Source organism: Carassius carassius, chromosome 6 (genome assembly GCF_963082965.1).
Source record: "Carassius carassius chromosome 6, fCarCar2.1, whole genome shotgun sequence".
Classification (NCBI taxonomy): domain Eukaryota; kingdom Metazoa; phylum Chordata; class Actinopteri; order Cypriniformes; family Cyprinidae; genus Carassius; species Carassius carassius.
In genome coordinates, this window is record NC_081760.1 from 22,568,502 (window position 1) to 22,593,076 (window position 24,575).

General features: G+C 39.5%; 1 protein-coding gene across 2 annotated transcripts in view; it reads right to left on the reverse strand.

Moving 5' to 3' along the window:
- The window catches only part of LOC132142502 (dachshund homolog 1-like), a 75,134-nt gene extending 52,153 nt beyond the window's left edge, over positions 1-22,981 (reverse strand). For both annotated transcript variants that reach the window (XM_059552417.1, XM_059552416.1), the window contains exon 1: positions 22,232-22,981. In XM_059552417.1, coding sequence (XP_059408400.1) covers positions 22,232-22,770 — 539 coding nt within the window. In that variant the 5' untranslated portion in view covers positions 22,771-22,981. The remainder of the gene's footprint in view (positions 1-22,231) is intronic.
- Positions 22,982-24,575: the final 1,594 nt, after the last annotated feature.

Below are 24,575 nucleotides of genomic sequence, written 5' to 3' on the forward strand. Positions count from 1 at the left end.
CAAGTCATTTATATCTTTTTACCATGTTGCTTTATTTAACATTTCCCATTGCCCACAAGGCAACAGCACAATGGCAATGCTCTGACAAACCTCTGCTAGAGTTTGAATGGATTTTATGCACCCACATTTGAACCTGTGTTAAACACACCACAAGAACATCAAAGCAAATACTCAGCTTACATTAATGTGTAATATCAGAAAAGAAAATTCAGCTAACAATTGTATGTACATGTGAGTTTCTCAGGTTTTTCATCAATCAAAGAAGACAATATAGCAATGTTTTGACACCTCTGAACATGAATGTGTTATATACGCAGCATAGAAGAAAAAATAATAATGATTAAAGAAAATCGGCTGTGTTTAGGGCAGCGTACAAAGAAGGAAATATAAAATTCAGCTCATTTGCAAATGCATTTGCACCCATTTGTGTGCCCATGGGCGTGCTGGTCTAAAAAAGAGGTGTGTTCAGGCGCATTGCTATTTTAAGGAGCTGAAAATAGACTACACCATAGACCAACTCAAACCTGGTCTAAAGTGTAAAATCAATGGCGCAATATTTTTTTGTTATTTAAAGAGCGCTCTGGGCAGGTCCACAGTGCGCGTTGACTTTGCATATTATATACAGGGATGCGCATCACACAATCATGCCAAATATTAAAAACAAAAGGATTACAGTGTAAAAGAATATTATTGTGTAGGCTACATAAATATAAAAATGTAATGATGGATAGTCATTGCGTGTATTAGAATTAGGCTACCTATTTGCAATTCAGCCTATTACTACTTATAATGATGAATGAAATTGGTGAATTAATTGAAAAATCGTGCCAATACACACACATATATGGGGAAGTTGTGTCCTAGTGGTTAGAGAGTATGACTCCTAACCCTAGGTTTGTGGGTTCGAGTCCCGGGCCAGCAATATCACGACTTAGGTGCCCTTGAGCAAGGCACTGAACCCCCAACTGCTCCACTGTGTTCTCTCACGGTTGGTAAACCATGATCTCTGGGTTTTGCACTTTGTGGGTGAAGTCTGTGTGTTACGCATCAGCACTGATTAGTTTGTGGGCGTCTCCGTTAATTGTCATCAGCAACAGCTGTCATTCATTACTCATCCCTATATATTGGCTTGTCTAGCGTCTTGTGTTTGTGAGAGTGTTGTTTCATGTTTGTGACCTATGCTTTGCTTTCTTGTGTGTTTCTGCATTGGATGTCCGTGTCTCCCCGGAACCCCGTCCACTCTACACAACCCGCCACCAAGCAACACCACTTACCTTCGGCTTGCTTCCCCGCAGTTCCTGTGTCACCCTCTCCTACTGCCAACTCACCTCCGCCTTCCGGATCCGTCACTCATCACCACCATCCTGGACTGTGCATTCCTCCCAGCGTCATTTGTGTTTCAGTATTGTCTTGTATCATTGTCTTCATTAAATTATATTAACCTCGCACTTGCTTCCTGCCACTCCTTCACCCAGTACCTACAGAACGCTCTCACCTCAACATGGAAGCAGCGAGCACCACTTCACTGTCTGAATTCATTCATCACAGCGTCAACCGCATGGATCAGCAGCAGGAGAGCATCGTGAACACCGGACGCGCGATCCAAGCGCTGGTGACACAGGTGTCCGAGCTCACCCAGCAGATCCATCAGCTCACATCTCCCAATGCACCCACGGCGCCAGAGAGCTACTCTGGTGAGCAAAACTTTCCTTATCAAATGTTCCATACATTTTGCATTGCAGCCCCGCACCTTCGCGACAGAGGAGTCCAAGGTTGCGTTTGCTCTTACCCTACTCTCTGGCAGGGCCGCCTTATGGGGGAAGGCAGTGTGGGAGAATCAACATCCATGTTGTGCCTCGTTCCACGCCCTCTCCGATGAGATCTAACGGGTGTTCGATCGAGCCGCGGCCGGCAGGGAGGCCGCTCACCAGCTCTTGGACCTACAACAGGGTAAATCATCGGTGGCGGACTATTCCATTCAGTTCCGTGGAACAAGGCGGCGCAGTGGGATCGATTCCTGCATGGACTGGCCGACCGTGTTCAGAAGGAGATCTACCTCCTCGAGCTGCCCCCAACGCTCAACGGCCTAATCGACCTGGCACTCCGGGTGGACGCTCGGATTAACCGCATGGGTAGACAAATTTAATTAGGTATAATTAATTATAATTTATATTAAAATTAATTAGGTCACCGTGGCCACCAGATCCAGTCTGTGTCCAGATCAGAGGGTCACTGCAGTCACCCGGATCCAGTACGTATCCAGACCAGATGCTGGATCAGCACCTAGAAAGGACCTCTACATCCCTGAAAGACAGCGGAGACCAGGACAACTAGAGCCCCAGATACAGATCCCCTGTAAAGACCTTGTCTCAGAGGAGCACCAGGACAAGACCACAGGAAGCAGATGATTCTTCTGCACAATCTGACTTTGCTGCAGCCTGGAATTGAACTACTGGTTTCGTCTGGTCAGAGGAGAACTGGCCCCCCAACTGAGCCTGGTTTCTCCCAAGGTTTTTTTCTCCATTCTGTCACCGATGGAGTTTCGGTTCCTTGCCGCTGTCGCCTCTGGCTTGCTTAGTTGGGGACACTTCATCTACAGCGATATCGTTGACTTGATTGCAAATAAATGCACAGACACTATTTAACTGAACAGAGAAGACATAACTGAATCCAATGATGAACTGCCTTTAACTATCATTTTTGCATTATTGACACTGTTTTCCTAATGAATGTTGTTCAGTTGCTTTGACGCAATGTATTTTGTTTAAAGCGCTATATAAATAAAGGTGACATTGACATTGACAAATCAGTCCTACACGCCATTACGTCTCTCCGGAAAGGGGCCGCTCGAGTCGAGAGAACATGGTCGGTCCCGTCTACGATCACGAACCCATGCAGGTGGGTAGAGCTTGGCTTTCCCGGAGGGAGAGAGAGCGGCGGAGGTCCCAAGGACTATGTTTATATTGCGGTGGCTCGGAGCATTCCATCCATTCATGCCCGGTAAAAGAGCCAGCCCGGTAGTAAGTTTGAGGCTACTATCGGGTGGGATCTCTGCCGGGAAGTCCTCAACCACATCTTCGACTCTCCTTCCGGTGAAACTGTGGTGGGAGAACCACACTCACGACTGTCACGCCCTTCTGGACTCTGGGGCCAAAGGTAATTTCATTGACTCTCTCCTTGCATGTCACTTGAACCTTCCTGTCCTTCCTGTGTCTCATCCCATCCATGTCACCGCACTCAATGGCCAGGAATTGCCACATGTCACTCACTACACTGAACCCATAACTCTGCTCACCTCAGGCAACCACAGTGAAACCATATCCTTTTTCCTCATGGACTCCCCTGTAGCTCCCATTGTTTTAGGTCACCCCTGGTTAATCAAACATAATCCACGAGTGGATTGGGGTTCCAACACAGTCACCTTGTGGAGTGAAAGTTGTCATGAGTCTTGTCCTGTTGTGCCTGTTTCTGTCTTTCAGAAAGAGAAACACAGAAAGTCCCGTGCTGCTTCTCTTCCTCTGCATCATCCCTATGACTGTGCCATAGATTTAGTGCCAGGTAAGGCTCCGCCTAAAGGCAAGCTTTACTCTTTTTCTATTCCGGAGAGGGAGGTTATGGAGAAATACATTTCTGATTCTTTGGCATTGAGGTTCATCCGCCCTTCCTCTTCTCCAGCGGGGGCGGGATTCTTTTTTGTGGGTAAGAAGGATGGTTCTCTGCGACCTTGTATTGACTACTAAGAGCTGAACAACATCACGATAAAGAACACCTATCCGTTACCGTTGATGTCTTCAACTTTTGAGAGGTTACAAGGAGCATCCGTATTCACAAAATTGGATTTACGTAACGCTTATCATTTGGTCCGCATCAGGAAGGGGGGTGAATGGAAAACCGCCTTTAACACCCCTAGAGGGCACTTTGAATATTTGGTGATGCTGTTCGGGCTCTCCAACTCGCCAGGGGTTTTCCAAGCACTCGTTAATGACGTGTTGAGAGACATGGTAGATCAGTTTATATATGTTTAACTGGATGACATACTGATTTTTTCTTCATCTCTCCAGGAACATGTTCAACACGTCAGATGAGTGCTCCAGAGATTACTCGAGAATGGGCTTTTTGTCAAGGCAGAGAAATGCGTATTCCATGCACAGTCTGTCCCCTTCCTAGGGTATATCGTCTCGTCCGAGGGAATACGTATGGATCCTGACAAAGTTAAGGCTGTGATAGATTGGCCATCTCCAGATTCCCATAAGGCCCTACAGCGGTTTCTGGGGTTCGCCAATTTTTATCGACGTTTCATTCGTAATTTCAGCCAACTAGTCTCACCTCTGACGGCCTTGACCTCCCCCAGTACTCCGTTCAGGTGGTCTGATGCAGCCGAAACTGCATTTACCAACCTCAAGAGCCGCTTCTTTTCGGCTCCCATCCTTGTAGCCCCTGATCCCACACGGCAGTTCGTGGTGGAGGTCGACGCATCAGAGGTGGGGGTAGGAGCAGTTCTTTCCCAGCGTGCTGCCTCGGACGATAAGATGCATCCCTGCGCGTTTTTCTCTCATCGTTTATCTCCTGCTGAATGCAATTATGACATTGGTAACAGAGAATTGTTGGCTGTCAAATTAGCTTTAGAGGAGTGGCATCACTGGTTGGAAGGGTCAGGGGTACCTTTCATTGTTTGGACCGATCACAAGAATTTAGAGTACATTAGAACTGCCAAAAGACTCAATTCCAGGCAGGCTCGGTGGGCACTTTTTTTCGGTCGTTTTGATCTTACTCTGTTGTACCGCCCGGGTTCCAAAAAATGTCAAACCCAATTCTTTGTCATGTCTTTTTGATCCTTCCGCCCGCCCTGTGACTCCTGAGTGTATTTTATCTGAGGAAATAGTCGTCTCAGCACTCGTATGGGAGGTCGAATCGAAGGTCAAGACGGCCTTAGAAGGGGTAGCGCCTCCGCCCGGTTGCCCACCGAATCGTTTATTTGTGCCGGAGGAGTTGCGGCCCGAGGTTATTCAGTGGGGTCACTGCTCTAACGTTGCTTGTCATCCAGGGATAAGCCGAACCAAGAGTTTAGTTAAACAACGATTCTGGTGGCCACTTATGGCTCGTGACGTCCACGATTTTGTTTTGGCTTGCTCAGTTTGCGCCAGTGGTAAGTCGTCTAACCGGCCTCCTGATGGGCTTCTTCAACCGCTGTCTGTGAGACTCTGCTCTGGATGAGGGACCGCACTAAGGCCAAGGCCGATCGCCACCGGTCAAAGCCTCCCTTTTACATCGTGGGTCAAAAAGTGTGGCTTTCTACTAACAATATTCCTCTCCGTTCCGTTTCTAACAAATTAGCTCCCAAATTCATTGGCCGGTTTACTGTCACCAAGATCATTAGTCCGGTGACAGTCTGCCTCAAACTACCTTCAGCGTACAGGAAAATACATCCCGCCTTCCATGTGTCCAAAAATAAACCCGTGTTTTATTCACGTATTAATCCACCTACCCCGGTTCCCCCGCCGCCGCGTCTCGTAGATTGGGAACCGACTTATTCGGTTAATCGTATTCTGGACTCGAGACGGAGGGGACGAGGATTCCAGTACTTGGTGGACTGGGAGGGTTACGGTCCGGAGGAGAGGAGTTGGGTACCTGCTAGGGACATACTGGATCACTCTCTTATTGATGATTACAATCAGCAGGTAGGCCCTTCTGGGAACTCCATGAGGCGTTCTTGGGGGGGGGGGGGGGGGGGGTACTGTCACGGTTGGTAAACTGTGATCTCTGGGTTTTGCACTTTGTGGGTGAAGTATGTGTGTTACGTGTCAGCACTGATTAGTTTGTGGGCCTCTGCGTTAATTGTCATCAGCAACAGCTGTCACTCATTACTCATCCCTATAGATTGGCTTGTCTAGCGTCTTGTGTCTGTGAGAGCGTTGTTTCATGTGTGTGACCTATGCTTTGCTTTCTTGTGTGTTTCTGCGTTGGATGTCCGTGTCTCCCCGGAACCCCGTCCACTCTACGCAACCCACCACTAAGCAACACCACTTACCTTCGGCTCGCTTCCCCGCAGTTCCTGTGTCACCCTCTCCTGCTGCCAACTCACCTCCACCATCCGGATCCACTTTACACTTTGCATTTAGATCGTTAAAATAGGGCCCTCTGTGTGACAACTCTCTCTCTCTGTGTGTGTGTACTGCACTTCAATTCAATCAAATGTCATGAAGTCTTTGGCGGAAAACTGAAGGTGACTGCTGATTGGCTGTCCCAATCAGTGGCGCCTGCACAATCCAATCATGTTTGAAGGGAAAACAACAAATTGAGGGTTTACGAGATTTTTCTTTTTTCCTTTTTTTTTTTGAAGAAGTAACGGGTACTTATGGTTATGGATAGAAATGTAGCAGAGTAAAGAGTACAATATTTGCCTCTCAAATGTACTTGAGTAAAGTCATGAGTACTCCCCAAAAATGATACTTGAGTAAAGTACAGATCCCTCAAAATTGTACTTAAGTACTGTACTCAAGTAAATGTACTCCATTACTGTCCTGCTCTGGTCCTCGTAAAACACATACCAGTGTACACACACACACACACAGACGTCTCATCTATGTTTCTGGATATGAGATCCAGGTGGATTTCATTCTGTGGTCTTTCTCAGTCAGCTTTACCAAGAACCAGTTGAAACCCACAAAGTTTTGTGTTTTATATCCACGCAAACATGATCATATTCTGTACTGCGTCACTACTGGTCAGATTCAGTTCACAATAACAGCAAACTCTAGTGCTAATGACACAGCTCTGGTGAAGTACTGTCTTCTCTCTTCCTTCAGCCATGCTCAAAGCCTAACAGGCTGGCATTTTTAATAATTCCTAATGGGGCGATATTTTAATTAAACTGATACTGATGGAATCAGATTAAATGTGGTTAAGCCATGCAGCGGAAATGACTCAAGAAATTTCAAGAGAGATCAGCAGATAAGGCACAATTTGAACTCTCTCTCTCCCTGTATGATTCATTATGAATATATGACATACGACCCCCTTCCGCTCACAAAATGAAGAGTTTTTTTATCACTGCAATTTTTCTAGATACTTCATTTGAGAGGACATATGTTCACAGGAAACAAGACTTAAGATTAACATGGTAGTCTATGAAAGAGTGAGTCAGAGGGGGAATGAGAAAGAGAGAGAGAGAACAAGAATACAATGTACAACTCAGGGTGCCTTTGAGGACATTTAATTAAAATCTAATCCTGCATTCATTAAAGCTCACATAAATTAAGCTGTCATTCATAAGATTTATGGACTCTCATTTGCATACCACATACAATTCATCAATTACTGGGGTATGAAAGGGGCACAACCCCCTCAGGGCTGCCCACTGCCACAAACAAAATGGGGTGGGGACAGAGAAAATTAGAAGATGACGAGGGGGTCCTAATTCTCCTGTATTGCACTGACAAACATTCATTAGGAACTCATCTAAATGGTGATGATCTGTGTCCACAGCACTAAGAGATAAGAGAGCAGGACGTACAGTATTTCATAGAGGAAACTAATTACTTTAGATTACACAAACAGAAAAAAGGAACTAAGAGAGAGATGTCAATCCCTTATCTTTAGAATAACTACCCGTTTCACTATAAAGCTGTCATCGGGATAAGCTGGAGAAAACAAACCAATCGAAAAAGAACGAGAAGCCAGGATGACCATATTAATGTTCAGGGTTAATGAAGTGAAGAATGAAAAAGTGTTTGTCTACCCATTAGCAGAGACGGACTCTTTCTGACAGGTATATTTAATCAGGCAGAGAGTTATTTGTCAAATAAGTTCACATGAATTAATCCTTTTGCATTATGAAGGGTGTCTTGCTAGTTTCTATAAGTGTCGTCTTAGACTTGCTCAATTAGAGCTTAAAACACAACTAATATTCAGTAATATTACCAGTATGACACCACTGATACTATCTGATGAGTATAAAACTTCAACTGATTTGAGATGAATAATCGCACTATTGCCTTCTATAGATATGCTCTGTAGAATGAAAAAATTGGTGTTGAAACAATTTTCACTCAGAAATTCCAAGTTAATTTCACAATTACAAAGAAACTGGAAGCAACACAGTGAAGTAAACATTCAAATTTTGATGTAGAATGGCTGAAATAGTATTTTCTTGTAAAATTCCTTGCAATAATATTTACAACTTGAATGGTCTTACAATGGTTTGACAATGGTCTGAATTTATTTCATAATTGATGAACTTTGCAACATTGACGCATCCAATGTATTGAACTGAACTGAATCAACATTGAACTAAATTGCGCTGCAAAATTAGACTATTGCACTGTAAAAATGCTAATCTGCAAATATTTCTTACCTGAAAGAGATATTTCAACCTGATTTAACCAGTAAAATTTTGTTATGTTGATATAAATTTATACCATTATAAATAAATAGTATTTAGGTTGGTTCAAACAATATTAAATGAAATTTAGACTTAACACCAGTTAGTTAGATATTACCATTTTTGCTTCAGTAAAGCTGCTTTACAGCTGCAATTGAATTTGTTTCATAATTGATACATTTTTATACAATAACACTGTTATTTCCCTGTTTCTCACTGTGAAGCTGCTTTGAAACAATTTGTATTGTATGAAGTTCTATAGAAATAAATGTGACTTTGTAATGTAACATGTAATATGAATTGAAGACAGCTTGAAACAGATGCAAAAACATTTCGACGGAACTGCTCTTTGATGAAAAAAGCCCAGCTGAAAGGATAAGAGCAAACATCCTTTATTCTGGGCTCAAACAGGAAGTTCCTTCATGATGGGGCGTAATTGAAGCCCTTATCGCAGTGAAAGACTGAACCCAAATAGTCCACTGTTTGTGTTTCAATCCGCGGCTCTCTGTGATGAATGAAATGTAAATAAGTGTTGTGGCCCCAGCAGGGAGACGAAGAACGAAGGGGAGAGAAAAAGACAGACAGAGACTTAACATCTGTCCCAAACACACAAAGAGACACTTTAACATTCCTGTTCCCAAAGCATACGTGCACACACACAAATATCCACATGCACAGGAAATAACAGCAATGGAAAAAAAGCAGTACTGTAAACATTTTACAAACAGACTGCTTCGTCAAACAGACCTACACATTCACACACAAACAGCCACACCAACAAACTTCAACAAGATCAGTCAGTGAGTCAGTTAGGGTTGTTTGTGTGTGTTACTGTAATATTCTCTTTGACGGACTTCAGCAAGCCAGCTGGCCTTTACAACCCTGATGAACTTCTAAACAAAAACCCATATTATACTAATAACAGATTATCCACAATTACAACAAAAAAAGAGATTGATTAAATTAAGCTCCACAGCTTCATTAACTATGAGAGTCCGTCATTTTTTTTAAAACATTAATCAGAGAATCATGTAAATACTCTCAAATATGTTGATGGGCAAGTCTGTGAAATAAAGAGTATAGTCTGAAAAACCTAATAAATGTTTTAAACTGAACTTAATGAAAGCATGTTTTCAGTGGGATTGTGAAGCAGGTAAACAGACACACATGGGGCGGAAATCAATGATGAGCAAAGGATGAGTGTAACGGAGTCATTTAGCAGCTGTGTTGACTTGTCTTGTATGTTAGTAAATATGTACCATGTGAAGTGAACCATTACACCACCTTGTCTCGCTTTTACATTATAAGGTCATTTAAAAACATGTTAAGAGAAGCTGAAGCTCACCTAGTTTTGATAGACCTCGGGAGTCCAGACTAAATATTATCAGCTTTATTTTCTCTACTTCACATGAGGTGATTTAATTTGATGCATTTGGCTACCTTGTTACCAAATTTGGAACATGTGTGAACGTGTGATTCGTGTGATGCACAAGGAAGATGAACAAGAAGAAGAAGAAGAGGACATCACAATTAAACAGAATCGCATGTATTTTAATTGTATTTTTTCATGTATTTTTTGTCCAATAATTTGGGTAACAGGGAAAATGGAAACAGATTGTTTACTTGATGTAGAAAGAGTCCAAATGAAGTTTGGATCGTGGGTGTGACAAGTTTAGGAAACTCTCAAATGTTTTGCGAAACAGGAAAATGCTTAAAATGTTTTTTGCTAGTTAAAATTAGCTATTTTAAATTTGATAAAGTATTTTTTGCAACAAAGAATTTGAAATATAGTGGTCATATTTTAATCGTTTGGATAAAAAAGGTTGAAAAAGGTCAAGCGCTTGAAGGATGGGTTATTTTAAGGGGGATACAGATGTTAGATGTGTTTAAAACAAGCTGCTTTTTATACAAAGTTAATTTTATCTCAAAAATATCACTTGTGACTTTACTGCTATAAAAGTACACCATATTTATGGAAACTAACAACTAACATCTGAGCACGGGAAAAGAGAGAAAGCTAATTTTTTTATTAACAAAACAAAGGATACAGCTTATCCTTATCAAGTGAATAATTAAACTACTTTCCGCTGTGAATTGAATCACTTAAGTAAGTTCACAGGGCAAATTGATCATATTGTAACCAGGGAAGAGTTCAATCTCATCTCTGGCAGATGTTAAAAGGTTAATTGTGGAAGTCTATTTCTCCTGTTCAGGTTCTGGCACCTCTTTAATTTGCTGTTATTATTGTCTCTCATTACAGAAGAAGCCAACAGGGATCTGACAGGTGACATCCTATCATCAGACGGAGGGTCATAAAGCTGCCTCTCTGGATTACTACAGGAATTTTGAGACCTGCATAAGCCAGTATTTCCTTCATGTTAATGCTTTAAGAACTTTAGGATTTACCAAGCAGAGATAAAAGAGCATATCCCCCCCCCCCCCCCAAAAAAAAAAAAGAAGAAGATTTAGATGGCTGAGAGGCAAGCAAATATTCACTGGAATCTCAGTGAAGTGAACGCACAACGTCCCTATACTCTCTCAAAAATTGCTGAGACAGAATTACACCGACAACTAGTAAAAAGCTATTTAAAAAAATAATAATTATGAAGTTGTAACTTGAGTCATGTATAAGAATGTTTATATATATATATATATATATGTATGTTCATGTTAAACTTGCATATCAAAAACCATTGCACTAGATTAGAATGAGAGTTTATTGGAGTCCTAAACTGGGGTGTGTTTCCATCACAGAATAACATGGTGCTCTGGAACAAGAGTAAGAAAAGCCAGTAACACCTGCCATTTATAGGGACAATATATGAGCTGTGTACTTGCCTCTATATAGGACATAATCTAAGATGTGTCTTCTGCATATATGTAGGTCATTTAACATCACTGCCTCTCCTCTCATCCTATTGTCCTTCATACAATAAAAGTCCACAACAAAAATAGTAATTTTCACATGCTGGCATATAAATCATTCGCTTTTCTCTCTCTCAGTAGTTTTTGGCAGATATGGGCCGTGTGTGTGTTAACTTTACCTTCTCGTGGGGACGGTTTGAAAGCACTGTCACTTTCTTTTGACCCTTTAGAAGAACAGTTGTGTAAAAACATGAGGTGAAGTCGACTAAACCATTAGGCAGGTTAATCTTTTCCTCGTTCCAGCATCCATTCTGTCTTTTTTTTTTTTAGCAATGTGCTGCACTGTGATCTCTCCATTTCTATTTTCGTCTGTTCTCCACATTTTCGGGAGATGCAAAATTTCCTCCTCTGTCCTCTCTACACTAATCAGGTCACAGGCGTGAAGGAAGCTTTAGGCAAAACCTTTATGTGTTACTTCTGCATTATCCTGTTCTACTTAAAGAAGCTTTAACTCTAAGAAGATCGAAAAAGGAGAGCAGGAAGAGAGAGAAAAAAGTTTGCAGCATCATAGTAGTGCTCACTTTCTTTTTGCATTCCCATGCAATTTGTTTACTCACAGCTTGTTAAGCTGAGTTTTCCCACAAATGGTTACTTCTCTTCCCCAGCACAGAATATTCTTGGTTCACTACAAGTTAAGCTCATTCAACAGCATTTGTGGCATAATGATGATTACCACAAAAATGTATTTAGTCTTTTCTTTAAAAAAAGCAAAAATCAAGGTGATGAATATGCATGTCAGTGAAAGTGAATGGAGCTATTAAAAAATATATATTTAAAAGAAGAAATGTGAAGCTTTTTTTATCTGAGTTGTAAAAATTTTTCACAATTTTCATAATAATTTTAGGTTACATTGTTATGGCTGAGATATTAATATTTTTACCTTTTTTATATTTTCCATTTTAATTTTGAAGTGTTATAAATTTAGATTTGTTTTATTATTATTATTATTATTTTATAATATTTGTCTATACTGTTTTTATTTGTTTTATTTCAGTTTCAGTTCATGCATTTTCACTTTTTTCCCTCTCTCTGACTTTCGGGTTGTCCCCGCTCTCCTCTCCACCTAATCCACTGTAATTAATACAGCATTTTAGTCTACCTCCCACCAATGCACTTCACAAACAGCTGCATTCCACATGCCATGTCTCCTAGATACATCACAAACAAACACCGGCACAGACTTACAATGCGTTGCTTCTTGGTTTTTGATTGGTTCTAAAATTAGTGATTGACAAACCTAGATACAGCCATAGCCTGCCATATTCTCCCCATGGTCTGGACATCTCCATTATTTTTTGACATTTTTGACTGAAGAATCTCATTAATTTCAAAGCCAGAGGGCTGAAACTGCTTAATCATGAAGCTTTGCAACTCTTTCCAGATTCTCACTTCCTACAGTAGATCTATGGCCAAGAATGACAATTTCTCTGATAACATTGAGATTAACCATGGAAATGTGGATATATATTATGAGAATCTGACATTGGTAGGAAAGATTTTGGTTTTGATAAAACCAAAAACTTGCTCACATTAAAAAGCACAAAAAGTTAAGTGAACCATGCATAATCATACAACCCGAATTCCGGAAAAGTTGGGACGTTTTTTAAATTTTAATAAAATGAAAACTAAAAGACTTTCAAATCACATGAGCCAATATTTTATTCACAATAGAACATAGATAACATAGCAAATGTTTAAACTGAGAAAGTTTACAATTTTATGCACAAAATGAGCTCATTTCAATTTTAATTTCTGCTACATGTCTCAAAATAGTTGGGACGGGGCATGTTTACCATGGTGTAGCATCTCCTTTTCTTTTCAAAACAGTTTGAAGACGTCTGGGCATTGAGGCTATGAGTTGCTGGAGTTTTGCTGTTGGAATTTGGTCCCATTCTTGCCTTATATAGATTTCCAGCTGCTGAAGAGTTCGTGGTCGTCTTTGACGTATTTTCCGTTTAATGATGCGCCAAATGTTCTCTATAGGTGAAAGATCTGGACTGCAGGCAGGCCAGGTTAGCACCCGGACTCTTCTACGATGAAGCCATGCTGTTGTTATAGCTGCAGTATGTGGTTTTGCATTGTCCTGCTGAAATAAACAAGGCCTTCCCTGAAATAGACGTTGTTTGGAGGGAAGCATATGTTGCTCTAAAACCTTTATATACCTTTCAGCATTCACAGAGCCTTCCAAAACATGCAAGCTGCCCATACCGTATGCACTTATGCACCCCCATAAACGTCCCAACTTTTCCGGAATTCGGGTTGTATATAATATAATAATCATATATAACATATAATCAAGTGAGTGTTCTCACACATTAAACACTGTGTTTACCATATTTGATGCTCTAAACATATGTGTTTTTATGAATGCTTATACATGTGAATTAAAGCCTAAATTATATCTCTTCATCTTATAAAGCAATTGTGTATCTTCACAGACTTAGAATAGCACACTTGATTCATATAGATTACTTTTATAAAGTCTTTTTGTACTTTTTGATGCATGAAAAGTTTAATTGCATGGGCTTTCAATTGATAGACAATCGTGTTCCCGGAGATGGAATATTTCATGTCATGTCATGCACAAAGGTGAATGAGCCTGACTCTAAAATCATCTAAAACCGCTGGTGTTTCCTTAAAATCAGCGTGAGGATCTCATGTGGAGAATGAAAGTTTGGCAAGTGTTTCCAGAGGCTGAACTAATACAGCATAAGTGCGCTTTCCATACTAATTGTTAACACACTGTTAATACATTAACATGGGTTAATAATTAATCCTGGGGCTAACCATGAGATTTCACACTGTCGATTTGAAATCCCTGGATTAATGTTCTCATTTGCATATCTATGACTTTTATGACATCAGTGGAGAAATACAGCATGCCACAAGCACACATAATCTTTTCAATACTTGCTTGTCCAGCAATGGAAAGGTCACTGTGTGAATCTGCTCTGATTGTATCAAATCTTCTGGAATATACTATAATAATAATAATGTTTCTTCAGTACTTCATTAAAGAGATCGCTGACCCAAAAATGCATATTATTTCACCATTTACTCACTCTCATATCATTCCAAACCCATAGGACTTCAGTTAAACTTCAAAACACAAATAAAGGTATTTTTAAGAAACACCTGAGAGGTCTCTGTCCTTGTCCATTCTGCCTTTTTCTGTCACGTGTGCACAAGACTTGGATCAAACCACTCAATTTTATTTATTTTTTTGGGGATTTTTTTAGTTTTAGTTACCTGGACTCGGAGAGACCATGGAGGTTGGACAGGAACCACTTCAAAAAAAATGTTTTACATCTTTAAACATCTTTTTCACATGTTGAGTACTGAACCACTGCATGAATATTTATATTATAGTTTATTATAGTTTATAGTTGTCTGTCTGTTGCAAAAGAACTTCCTGTAACATCCTAGCAATGTTAGTAACATTCTGGCTTTTCCTTTTTCCTACTCCACGCTTACTTGCAGAACTGATGCAGAAACCCAACTCTTAGTTTGTTTCATAGTACTCTTTAGACCTAACCTGATCTCACGAGAAAACATTACAAACAATTTTTTTTTTTTTACAAAGTTACAAATTCATGCAATGTGATTTTATTTATGATTTGTAATTTAAAAAGTAAGCTTGAAACTTCACCCCTAAACCTACATCTTAATGGTGCATGATCATGTGATCAAGTCAAATAAAAGCACACAAGAAATCAAACTAATTTCATCACCTACTGTAGGAATTGTCAGGTTTCGAGATATTAAGCTTCAAAGTTTTTGCAATCCATATAGTGATATGGGATAAGGGGAGCAAATCTCTATGACACATCAGTCCCAAAATGTGCACAACTTAAAAAAAAAAAAAAACATATTTATATTTTGTAAGGTTTTATTCTTAATTAACAGATTCAAACAGTTTGAAAAATCACATGAAACCCTTTCCTAAATCCAACCAATAGTTTTAACAATAGCAAACATGAGATTAAAAAAACATTTGTCAAATTAACCATGCCATTTTAGTTTGCTTCTACAAGTCTGAGCTCTTTTATCATGATTTGTGTTTCACATGACTTGTGTTACACATCACAATCACAATGCTGTACCAGGTGGGCTACCGGGCAGATCACAAAAGCCAAGCATATGGAGATGGTAATGTGACGTAGACATCAAATATATTACTTTACAAACAAGCACTATTCAATTTTTCTTTTTTACTTTTATATATTTTTATATATTTTTGAGATCATAACAGTATTGTGCAAGAAAATAAATCTTTATTAACTGATAATCTGTGTGTTCATTTCCGCAGGAAACTGTAATGAACTGCATGTACACATGTAGGAGTGTTTTTGTAGTTTTTACACTTTTTACCAATGAGCTTATGGGGGTTAAAAGCCTTACATATAAAGAAAAAAAACAGCAGCATTCTGAATACACTGAAGCTCATAGTGTTTTGATCACTTCATGTGTTTCCATCTCCAGGTGTTTTCAGCATTAAAAAATCCTAAACCTCCTGTAATTCAATGTTTAAAATGTCCCATTATGAAGCAAACACAGGAAACCAACGAACCATTTCTGTCCTGTTCATCATCCTCTCTCATCAACAAGATCATCGACTTCATGATCAAACAGCCAGAACAGTGTGTTAATAATCAGACCGAGTCAAAACATCATGGTGGCCACGTACAAACAGAAACACACACACACAAACACACACACACACACTTTAGATTTCCATGTGCTTCGGAGGGAGTCAGAACAGAGAGACTCCCTGAGGTGGAATTAATGAAAAACCCTTTCATGGAAAACTCATCAAGCTGAGAGAGAGAGAGAGAGGAAGATACTGCTTGAGTGTGTATGAGAGAGAGAGGGATGGAGAAAGTAAGAAAGAGATAGCATGTCCTTGTGTGTGTAGTGAGTGGAGGAGGGGTCAGAGCGCGTGACCTCTCATTTCATACTTTAATTAAAATCTCCCCCTGACGCCCTCCTCTCTTCCATGCTGGCTCGCCTTCCCACAGAGGCCATCATACACACACACACAAACATACACACACACACACACACACACACACGTACACATACACAAACACACACTCCATTCGAAAATACATGTTTACTCTATGTCTAATGTCCTCCTGTGTTTCATTAGCTCTGTAACATTCTGTAAACACCAGGGGAACTTTCAGAGCTTTGCTTACACCACCATTACACTGAATACACAAGAGAGCTATCAGATGCTAAAACACATCATATGCAAACAGCTAATGAATCCAAAAAATTTCCTTTTTGAGGACCCCGAATGAGAATTTGATCAATTAAGCCCCTAGGATAAATCCCTTGGTACAATTTGTGTGCAAATGACTTTACTTACGGTTTACACAGAGATATATTCTGCTTGTGTTTTATGATTAAGGCCCCTTGAGTCCACAGACATCATATTTAACTTGTGCACAACATTGCTAGAACAGCTGTTATCAGAGCAATCCATCATTTGTTTTACAGTGAGTTTCACCTGCTCAGCAAAAAAAACAACAAAAAAACAACAAGACCTAAGCACTATTATGTCCTAAAGACCAACACAAGTGGGTGTGCACCTAGTTACACTGAACACTGAAGTGTTAACACTATACATTTCAGTGTGTGTGTGTGTGTGTGAGTGTGTGTGTGTGTGTGATAAACAGCAGCTGGAGTTTCCCACAGATCAAGTGCTGAAACCCCATGTTGAACTTTGTGCCAAATAAAGAGGTGCTTTATGCTGATACGAATGTCACTTGTCCATCATCATTATAATACCACTAAACTTTAAACCTCAGTTCAACATAAAAGAGATACACAGATATCCAGACTGTTATATTTAATCATCTCCTCTTTAGATCTCAAATATGCATCACATATGAGATTGTCTATTGATGAAATAAAATTTAAACAAATACATACAAATAAAACTGTATATATACAGTGACTTACACCTCTTCACACAAATCTTCTATTATGAGTATATTTTTTTTCATTTAAAATTACTATTTAAAATGTAATATTGAAATTCTTGAAAAGAAAACGTTATATTTAATTAGCTTGGCATGGTATTATAATTATAAGAATTATTATTTGATTAACTGTTAATATATAGATATAAGTAAATGTAGAAATATATGTTTATAAATAATAATAAATTATATAGAGAGAGCAGGAGTTTTTTCAAAACTGCTGAAAAATCTATTAAAACAAAGTCTTGTGGTCTAACCAACATGCAGAATCAGAAAAAAATATATAAAACATGAAATGATATCATTGAGAGCAGTCTTGCTGAACCTCATGACTATATGACAAGGTCAAAAATTGCATTAAAATAAAAGAGAGTTTTACCTTTTTGTGAAAAGTTTGGTTCAGGTGATACAAAGTACTGTTGTTCATCACCCAAAAATGTTATAATATTTATTAATTAATAATGCAATTATTATAATTTCGTTAATAATAATTAATCATCATTTATTAATTAATAATTCATTATCTTGTAAAAAAAAAATCTAACTATAATAATGATTAATTTGGTTTCACTCATATATGTTTATTTAAGAAAACTATGTTAATATCTATCTTTTCACTTTTTCTATTTTCTATTCATTTTTTTTTGTTCTTTCTTTGAATTGGTATAATAAGAATACATTTTTAGATAGTTGGCACTTGTGTGTAAACTAAATGTATTTTTCTTTATCATAGATATTATATATTTATATATTTACATAAATATACACACACACACACACACACACACACACACGTATATATATGCATCTCACTAAACATTCTGTTACCTACGTTCTGTTTGGCTGGATCCAAACAAACACAGCATGTATGTAAGGTGATATTTTCCAAACTCTCATCAATTCACCTCATCTCCGAGAACACACAGTCTTACACTCGCACACACAACAGCAGATGGACACATGCAAACACAATAGCCCCATAAAGACATCAACAGTATTTTAAGCCCTTGTTCGCTAACACATTTCTTTTATGATACACAGCATGCCACTACAAAGCTATCAGCTGTCTGGGCAGCTGCATCGGCGGTTTCCAATAGACTCACTAAAGCTTTGAGAGATCTGAACACACACACACACACACACACACAAAGGGTATCTATTTCAACCACACATGCACAAGAGCCGACCATAAACTCCACAGACATATGTAATGATTGATATTAGAGGATTAAAAATATACTGCAACCTTGAAAGCGTGGCAATCGAAACCTTTCGTCATAACACAAGAGAAAAAAAAAACGTGTGGATGGATTACAGATCTGGTTCTGTGTCGCACATTCACACACTCTTCTAATTTCCTCCCAGTAATCACTCACTCCGCGCTAACACACTGTGGAAGGGCCGAATCAAACCTTGCTGACTGATAGAGGCTCGTGTTACTGCTGGAAAGGACCTGAAGGTCAAGGGAAGACAGAGACGTGGAGAGAGAGACGTCTGTTTGAGGTTAGTGTGTTTGTGTAAATGTGCATGTAGAAGAGGGAAAAACAGCGGGTGAGAACAAGATAACGGCAATTTTTAAATGAAAGAAATCACACTGACATCAATTAGTTGTCTGCGGATAATTTGCTGTCTATGGTTTGCCAGTGCCGCTGCTATGGGTATTTGTTTTGACTGTAATCCGTGGCCTTTAAAATGTCTCCCATTTGAAGATCAGAGAAAGAGAACACACACTGACACACTCCTCTCGCTCCGAGCATTCACACGACTTGAACTGTGTGAGAGGAAAATCTTCCAAGACACAAATACCCATTTTTGCAGAGTATTCGCATAAGATTTTCACTAAGCTATGTCTGTCATCTCACTTTCTTGCTTGGTTTCTCACAAACGCACACACTAATGAACACACAGACCCGCATAAGCTCCACTTCACAGATGGAGAGTTTCTGAGAGGAAGGTCACAACACAAAGCCAATGAGTCGTGATACATCACGTCCGTTTAAGACTTTCTGGAAGTGAATGGGATTCTACGAATCTAAATCATTCAGTAAATCAAGGCTGACAAAGTGAGAGCATAAGCATTTTGTTTACTATTACGAGTGAAACCAAACACACAGCAAGCCAAAAGGCCTTTTATGGACATTCAAAACTTGCAGTCTGATTGCGCAGTCGGTTGAGCATTGTGAAGTGCTGCAGTAAATCATCTATTAGTTTTTATGCTGATACAAGATGCGTTTCGTTAGAACTTAGTCATAAAAGGAAACGCTTGGAGTGATGAATGACTCTGTAAAGCAGACAGACCAAGTCAGCACCTATAGGGCATTTTTTTTCTGGCTGCCAGAAAAAGCTCATGGATTAGATGACGGTCAGAGAAGACATATCTTTTCAACAAAGAGAAGTGCTGAGGAAGTAGTCAGATTTGATGAATAATGGCAGCATAGCTCAAAGAAAGGACACAGAACGTTGAGTCTCCCCACAACATGTGGTGGAGAGGTGGTTTTTCTGTTTAGTTTCTTCTAAAACGATAACAAAATGCTAATGTGCCAGTTGAGCAGAATCCTTTTATCTGCTCATGATGAGTCAAAGTGGCAAACTTTGATTCAGCATGAGTCATTTCTGAACGAAAGAGCCACCCTTTGCATCCTTACTACAAAAAAAATTAAATAAATAAAATAAAAATAATTTATTGAGATTTCATATGAATTCGCACATATTTTAGACAAATCTATGAAGGTCCAGCGCTAAACACATCAATCAGTGGGCTGGGGATAAACATTACCAAACCATATGAATGAAATTAGCCACCAATTTGCTAAAAGTATAATTAGCCAAGAGGGTGTTGGCCTCAGTCTCTCATTTTAAACTTCTCAGTTAGGTCTTTAGAGAATTCAAGGGACAGACGTCCAAGAATTTAGCCCACGCTGTCTGATCTCTATTCAGCTCTACCAAATTTAACATTGATTAAATAGTCATTATACAGATATATAGATATAAATATATATAGATACCGATTATATAAATAGGAACATTTAAAATTAGTGGTTTTGAGCTTCTTACTAGGGTTGGTCTGAGTTTAGATTCTGAAAACACCTTTTCACAACAAAATGAGCACAAATGAGCAAATTCGAGGTCAGGAGAATTGTCTACTTCACGTATAAATAGGTTCTGATACAAATTTGTAATGCATAAAAATGCATTTGTAAATCTGTTGATTAATCCTGAGGCAAAAAGAATTAATACGATTAGGATATAATTCAAAGTGGAGACAAAAAGGGCGGGAAGACTGATAGAGAGTACCCTTTTAAAACTGCCGCTCTAGGCAATATGAAAAATTAATTAATTTCTGCGGAGAATCAATTTCTATATTAGACTCCGCTGGGGAGCAAGCACTCGGGCAGGAATCAGAGATTCTAATCTCGTTCCAGTAACTTGTGTCACAAGCTTAACATCTCCTCACCAGTGCCAATGGCTGCCTAAATGCGCTCTTTAATAATCAAACAGCTCTGAGCTGGTGTCATAAATTTGCTCACAGACACCAAGGTTTAGATAAGTTAACCCATACTGTTCTTTCAAACAAAGTTCACTTTAACTCTACAGAAATTGTAGGCCTACAAATACACTATATATATATATATATATATATATATATATATATATATATATATATATATATATAAAAAACATGTATTCCTTGGGAATCGAACTCACAACCTTTTGTGCTGCTAACGCAATGCTCTACCACTGAGCCACAGGAACATTAAGCCATATTATCATAAGCCTCAGCAGATGGCAATGGTTTAGATGATACTTTTAGGAAACGCAGCCCTGTTTGAGAGCAGCATCAGCAGTGAGCAGAAGCTATTGATTAGTTGTCTTGCAGCATTTGAGTTTGATCACATGGACAGGAAAATAGTTCTACCCTATAAAGCTATTTGCTAACATAGTTAATTTGGCCAATCTAATGCATATTGTGCACGTTCAATTTTCTAGCTAAACAAACAAACAAAAATAATTCATTTGAGATACTTTCGATACCACATCAGTCTCGGTATAGCTTATGGAAAGGCTATCAGTATACGCAACTAAAGTGTCTGTGTTTTCATAGCACTCGAACTTTTATGGCATCAGAGTCAGTTGCATATGACAGCTCAACAGAATATAGCGCTTTTATGACTAGTTGTCTAAAATGATAAGGTTCAATAACTATCTAGACTGATATAGCCAATCATGCCACGTGAGTCATGCAAATTCATGATAGGTTATACCTCAGACAGCAGTGTTAACATTCCTTAAGTTCATCCACACATTTGAAGTATTTTTAATGTGAAAACTGCAATCGGAAACTGCGTGAGCCATATACACGACGTTTAACAAGTGATCGCCTACTTGTGGTCCATCTGATACCCAACCACGGGACAACTGCAGACTAACCGGTGAGCTGACATTCAGTTTAACTCGTAACAAAACAGGACTGGTCCCATTAAATGTTGAAATAACAGACAGATCCGATCTCTCTCCCTCTCTCTCTTCCACATCTATAACCAAAAGAGTTTGTTCACAAATGATAAATTTTAGAAAAAGACAAAGTTACATTCAGTCCTATTCTGACTTCATGATTGATGGTGAAAGACACTGTCCTGTCCAAAAAGGTGAGTGTAGTGTAGGCTACTGTATGTTCGATGTGATGCATTTCAGTATAAAAGTGACTTGATATGAGCATGATTATCAAAGGCCAAACATGTGATCATAAGGCTAGAGATAAATGTGCTGTGCTCAGCAAAGATGAGTTTGTCTAAGAAACGTCTGCGCAAGATATGAGCTCAATAAACCCGCATAGTGCCCAGTGCTTGGATTCTTTTTAGTTGAGCGCAACTTTTCAAAGTTCTTTTCTGCATCCTTTACAGTATAGATCTCGTGTAGCTTCGAGAAGGCTTACATTTACCTTGCATTGGTGCAGTCGTTATAGAGGACCTCGAAGTCTTTTCTCGATATGAGTTTGCAGCGATTGACACCGGGCTGAATCGCGCCCAGTCCACGAAGGATGCGAACCTGCTCCACGTTGCACACCACGGGCATTATCTCCAGACGTTTGAGTTTCGTGTATACGGTGTGCAGTCCACCGACCAGGTGCTTGAGAAACAGGTCAAACGCCTGCGGGAGGCAGATGAGCTCGTTGCCGCTGACAGTGAAAGACGCGAGCTTTGCGCCTCGGACCTCGACCATCTTACACTCGTTGTTTTGAGGGGTGTTCTCCACTGGGGAAGGAGTGGAATACACGGGTTTGTGCGGGAGACTTCCGATGGGGATGCCCGGGCTCGTGGAGGAGAGCAGTTCCGTTCTGAAGAGGCTCGGTCCGGATGGGGTGACGGACGGAGAGGGCGAGAGGGTCGTCGGGGTCGAGGAGTTCACCGCTACGGCGACCGAGATCGGAGACGCGTGGGCCATCGGTGTCGCGGGCAGCAGCGCAGCCGGTGTGGCCATGTTCAGCACTAAATAAATCTCTTGAAAGTGATCGGACAAAAGTAATGTATCACGGGAGAATTAATAAAACAACAAAACAGTTCCGTTTTTATCGAAAAGTAGCCTAAAATCAGCCTGGTATGAGGGGGGTAAAAAAAACCGAGATGTTGTCTGTGCGTCAGGACATCGATCAAAGCGTGATAGTGACAGTGGGAATAAGTGAAGAACTGCGCCGCTCGCCTCGGACGAGTTGAATCTGTCACATTGTGGTCCGGAGGAGGAGCCAAGAAACAAAGAGAGTTTGGAAGAGACAGAGCGCGCACGTGTGTGGCGTTCTTTCAGAGCAGGTAGATCTGGAACAATGAACTTCACAAGAACTCGTGCTATTGCTGATGTTGAGCAAGGTTTACAAGGTACCCTTTATAATACTCACAGTAAAGATAAACAAACAGAACAACAGACCACACGTTGAGCGTGTTTTTTTAGCCATTGACTGTTAAGTTCGTTATATTATGTAACTTGTGTGAAAGGCTATATTTATTTATTTATTTACTTATATGTTGTCACAGTCTAGTAACAAAGTTTATGGAAGGACAGACTCATATTGTATTAATTCATGCTTGAAATGAATAATAACAGCACTTCAATAGTTAACGGCGCTTTGTACATGCACATAATTCGCCGCGTGAGAAGTTCTGATGAAACAATATTGAAAGCAATTTAAATAAAGCTCATTTAAATGTCAGTTCTCATGGTTGGAGCTTTACTATAATTGGCTATTTAATTAAAACAATTTTCACGGTCATTAATACAGCCCGAGCGTTGTAGTGCACTGACATATTTTAATTACATGGTATTAACAAAATTGATATGCCTTAGAAAGCACGGTGAAAATCTGAATAAGAAATGACTTTAGCAACTATACATCATCCCCTTATGGGCATTACGAGTATCAGCATATGACTGGTCAACACTGGGAAAGAGAATCATTTAACTTACTGTGTAGTTGCAACACAAACGAGAACGTATTCTTGCTGCTTAAAGAACAAGAATTTTCCAAATTTTTGTAACATTGTAAGGTCGAGCATAGCAGAGACAGGATATAAAGCTTATACTGCCATCTATTGTGAGGGATTTTGGAAGTGAAAATAGTTCATCTGAAATGTCAGTGACTCAAACACTTAAGGTCTGTCACTTGGGTTTAGTGAGATTTCACAGCACATTTCACACAAGTGTAATTCTCCAGTCAGACAATGGAAGAGGACAATCTATAGACACAATGTTATCTGCCTATACTTTCAGTCCTGCTTTCATGCTGATGTTGATTCCTCACTTTCTTTGCCATCTGTCAGTGTTCTGTTTTATCATGTTACTTGCATTCACCAACATATCTCTACAAAAACCATGACTGTTAAATTTAAAGTCATTTTATGGATTTCGAGAGGAATTTAACATTGATGTTTTCTTATTACTTTTAAGGAATTGGCAGTAACTGCCTGCATCCCTCAGTTCCACATTCCTTTATTGAATTCACTACAGTGATTACAGCGGTTCCTCATTGACTTCTCTTTTAGAGCTGCGGCCAGAGTCCATTCCCTGACCTTCTCTTCATCGATCGGGCACATTTGTCACTCCTCTAATGTAAATGCAAAGAGAACATTTGTTATAATGCACATCCGATGCCTTCGTACAACTGCGATCAATATGTTCAACTACAGACTGTACTGTATAAAGAGAGACAAACCATGTGTATATCATTTAAAATAGGACCATTCACTGTGGACATACACAGGCTTATATTAATTCCTCTGAGAGGTGTTTCAATT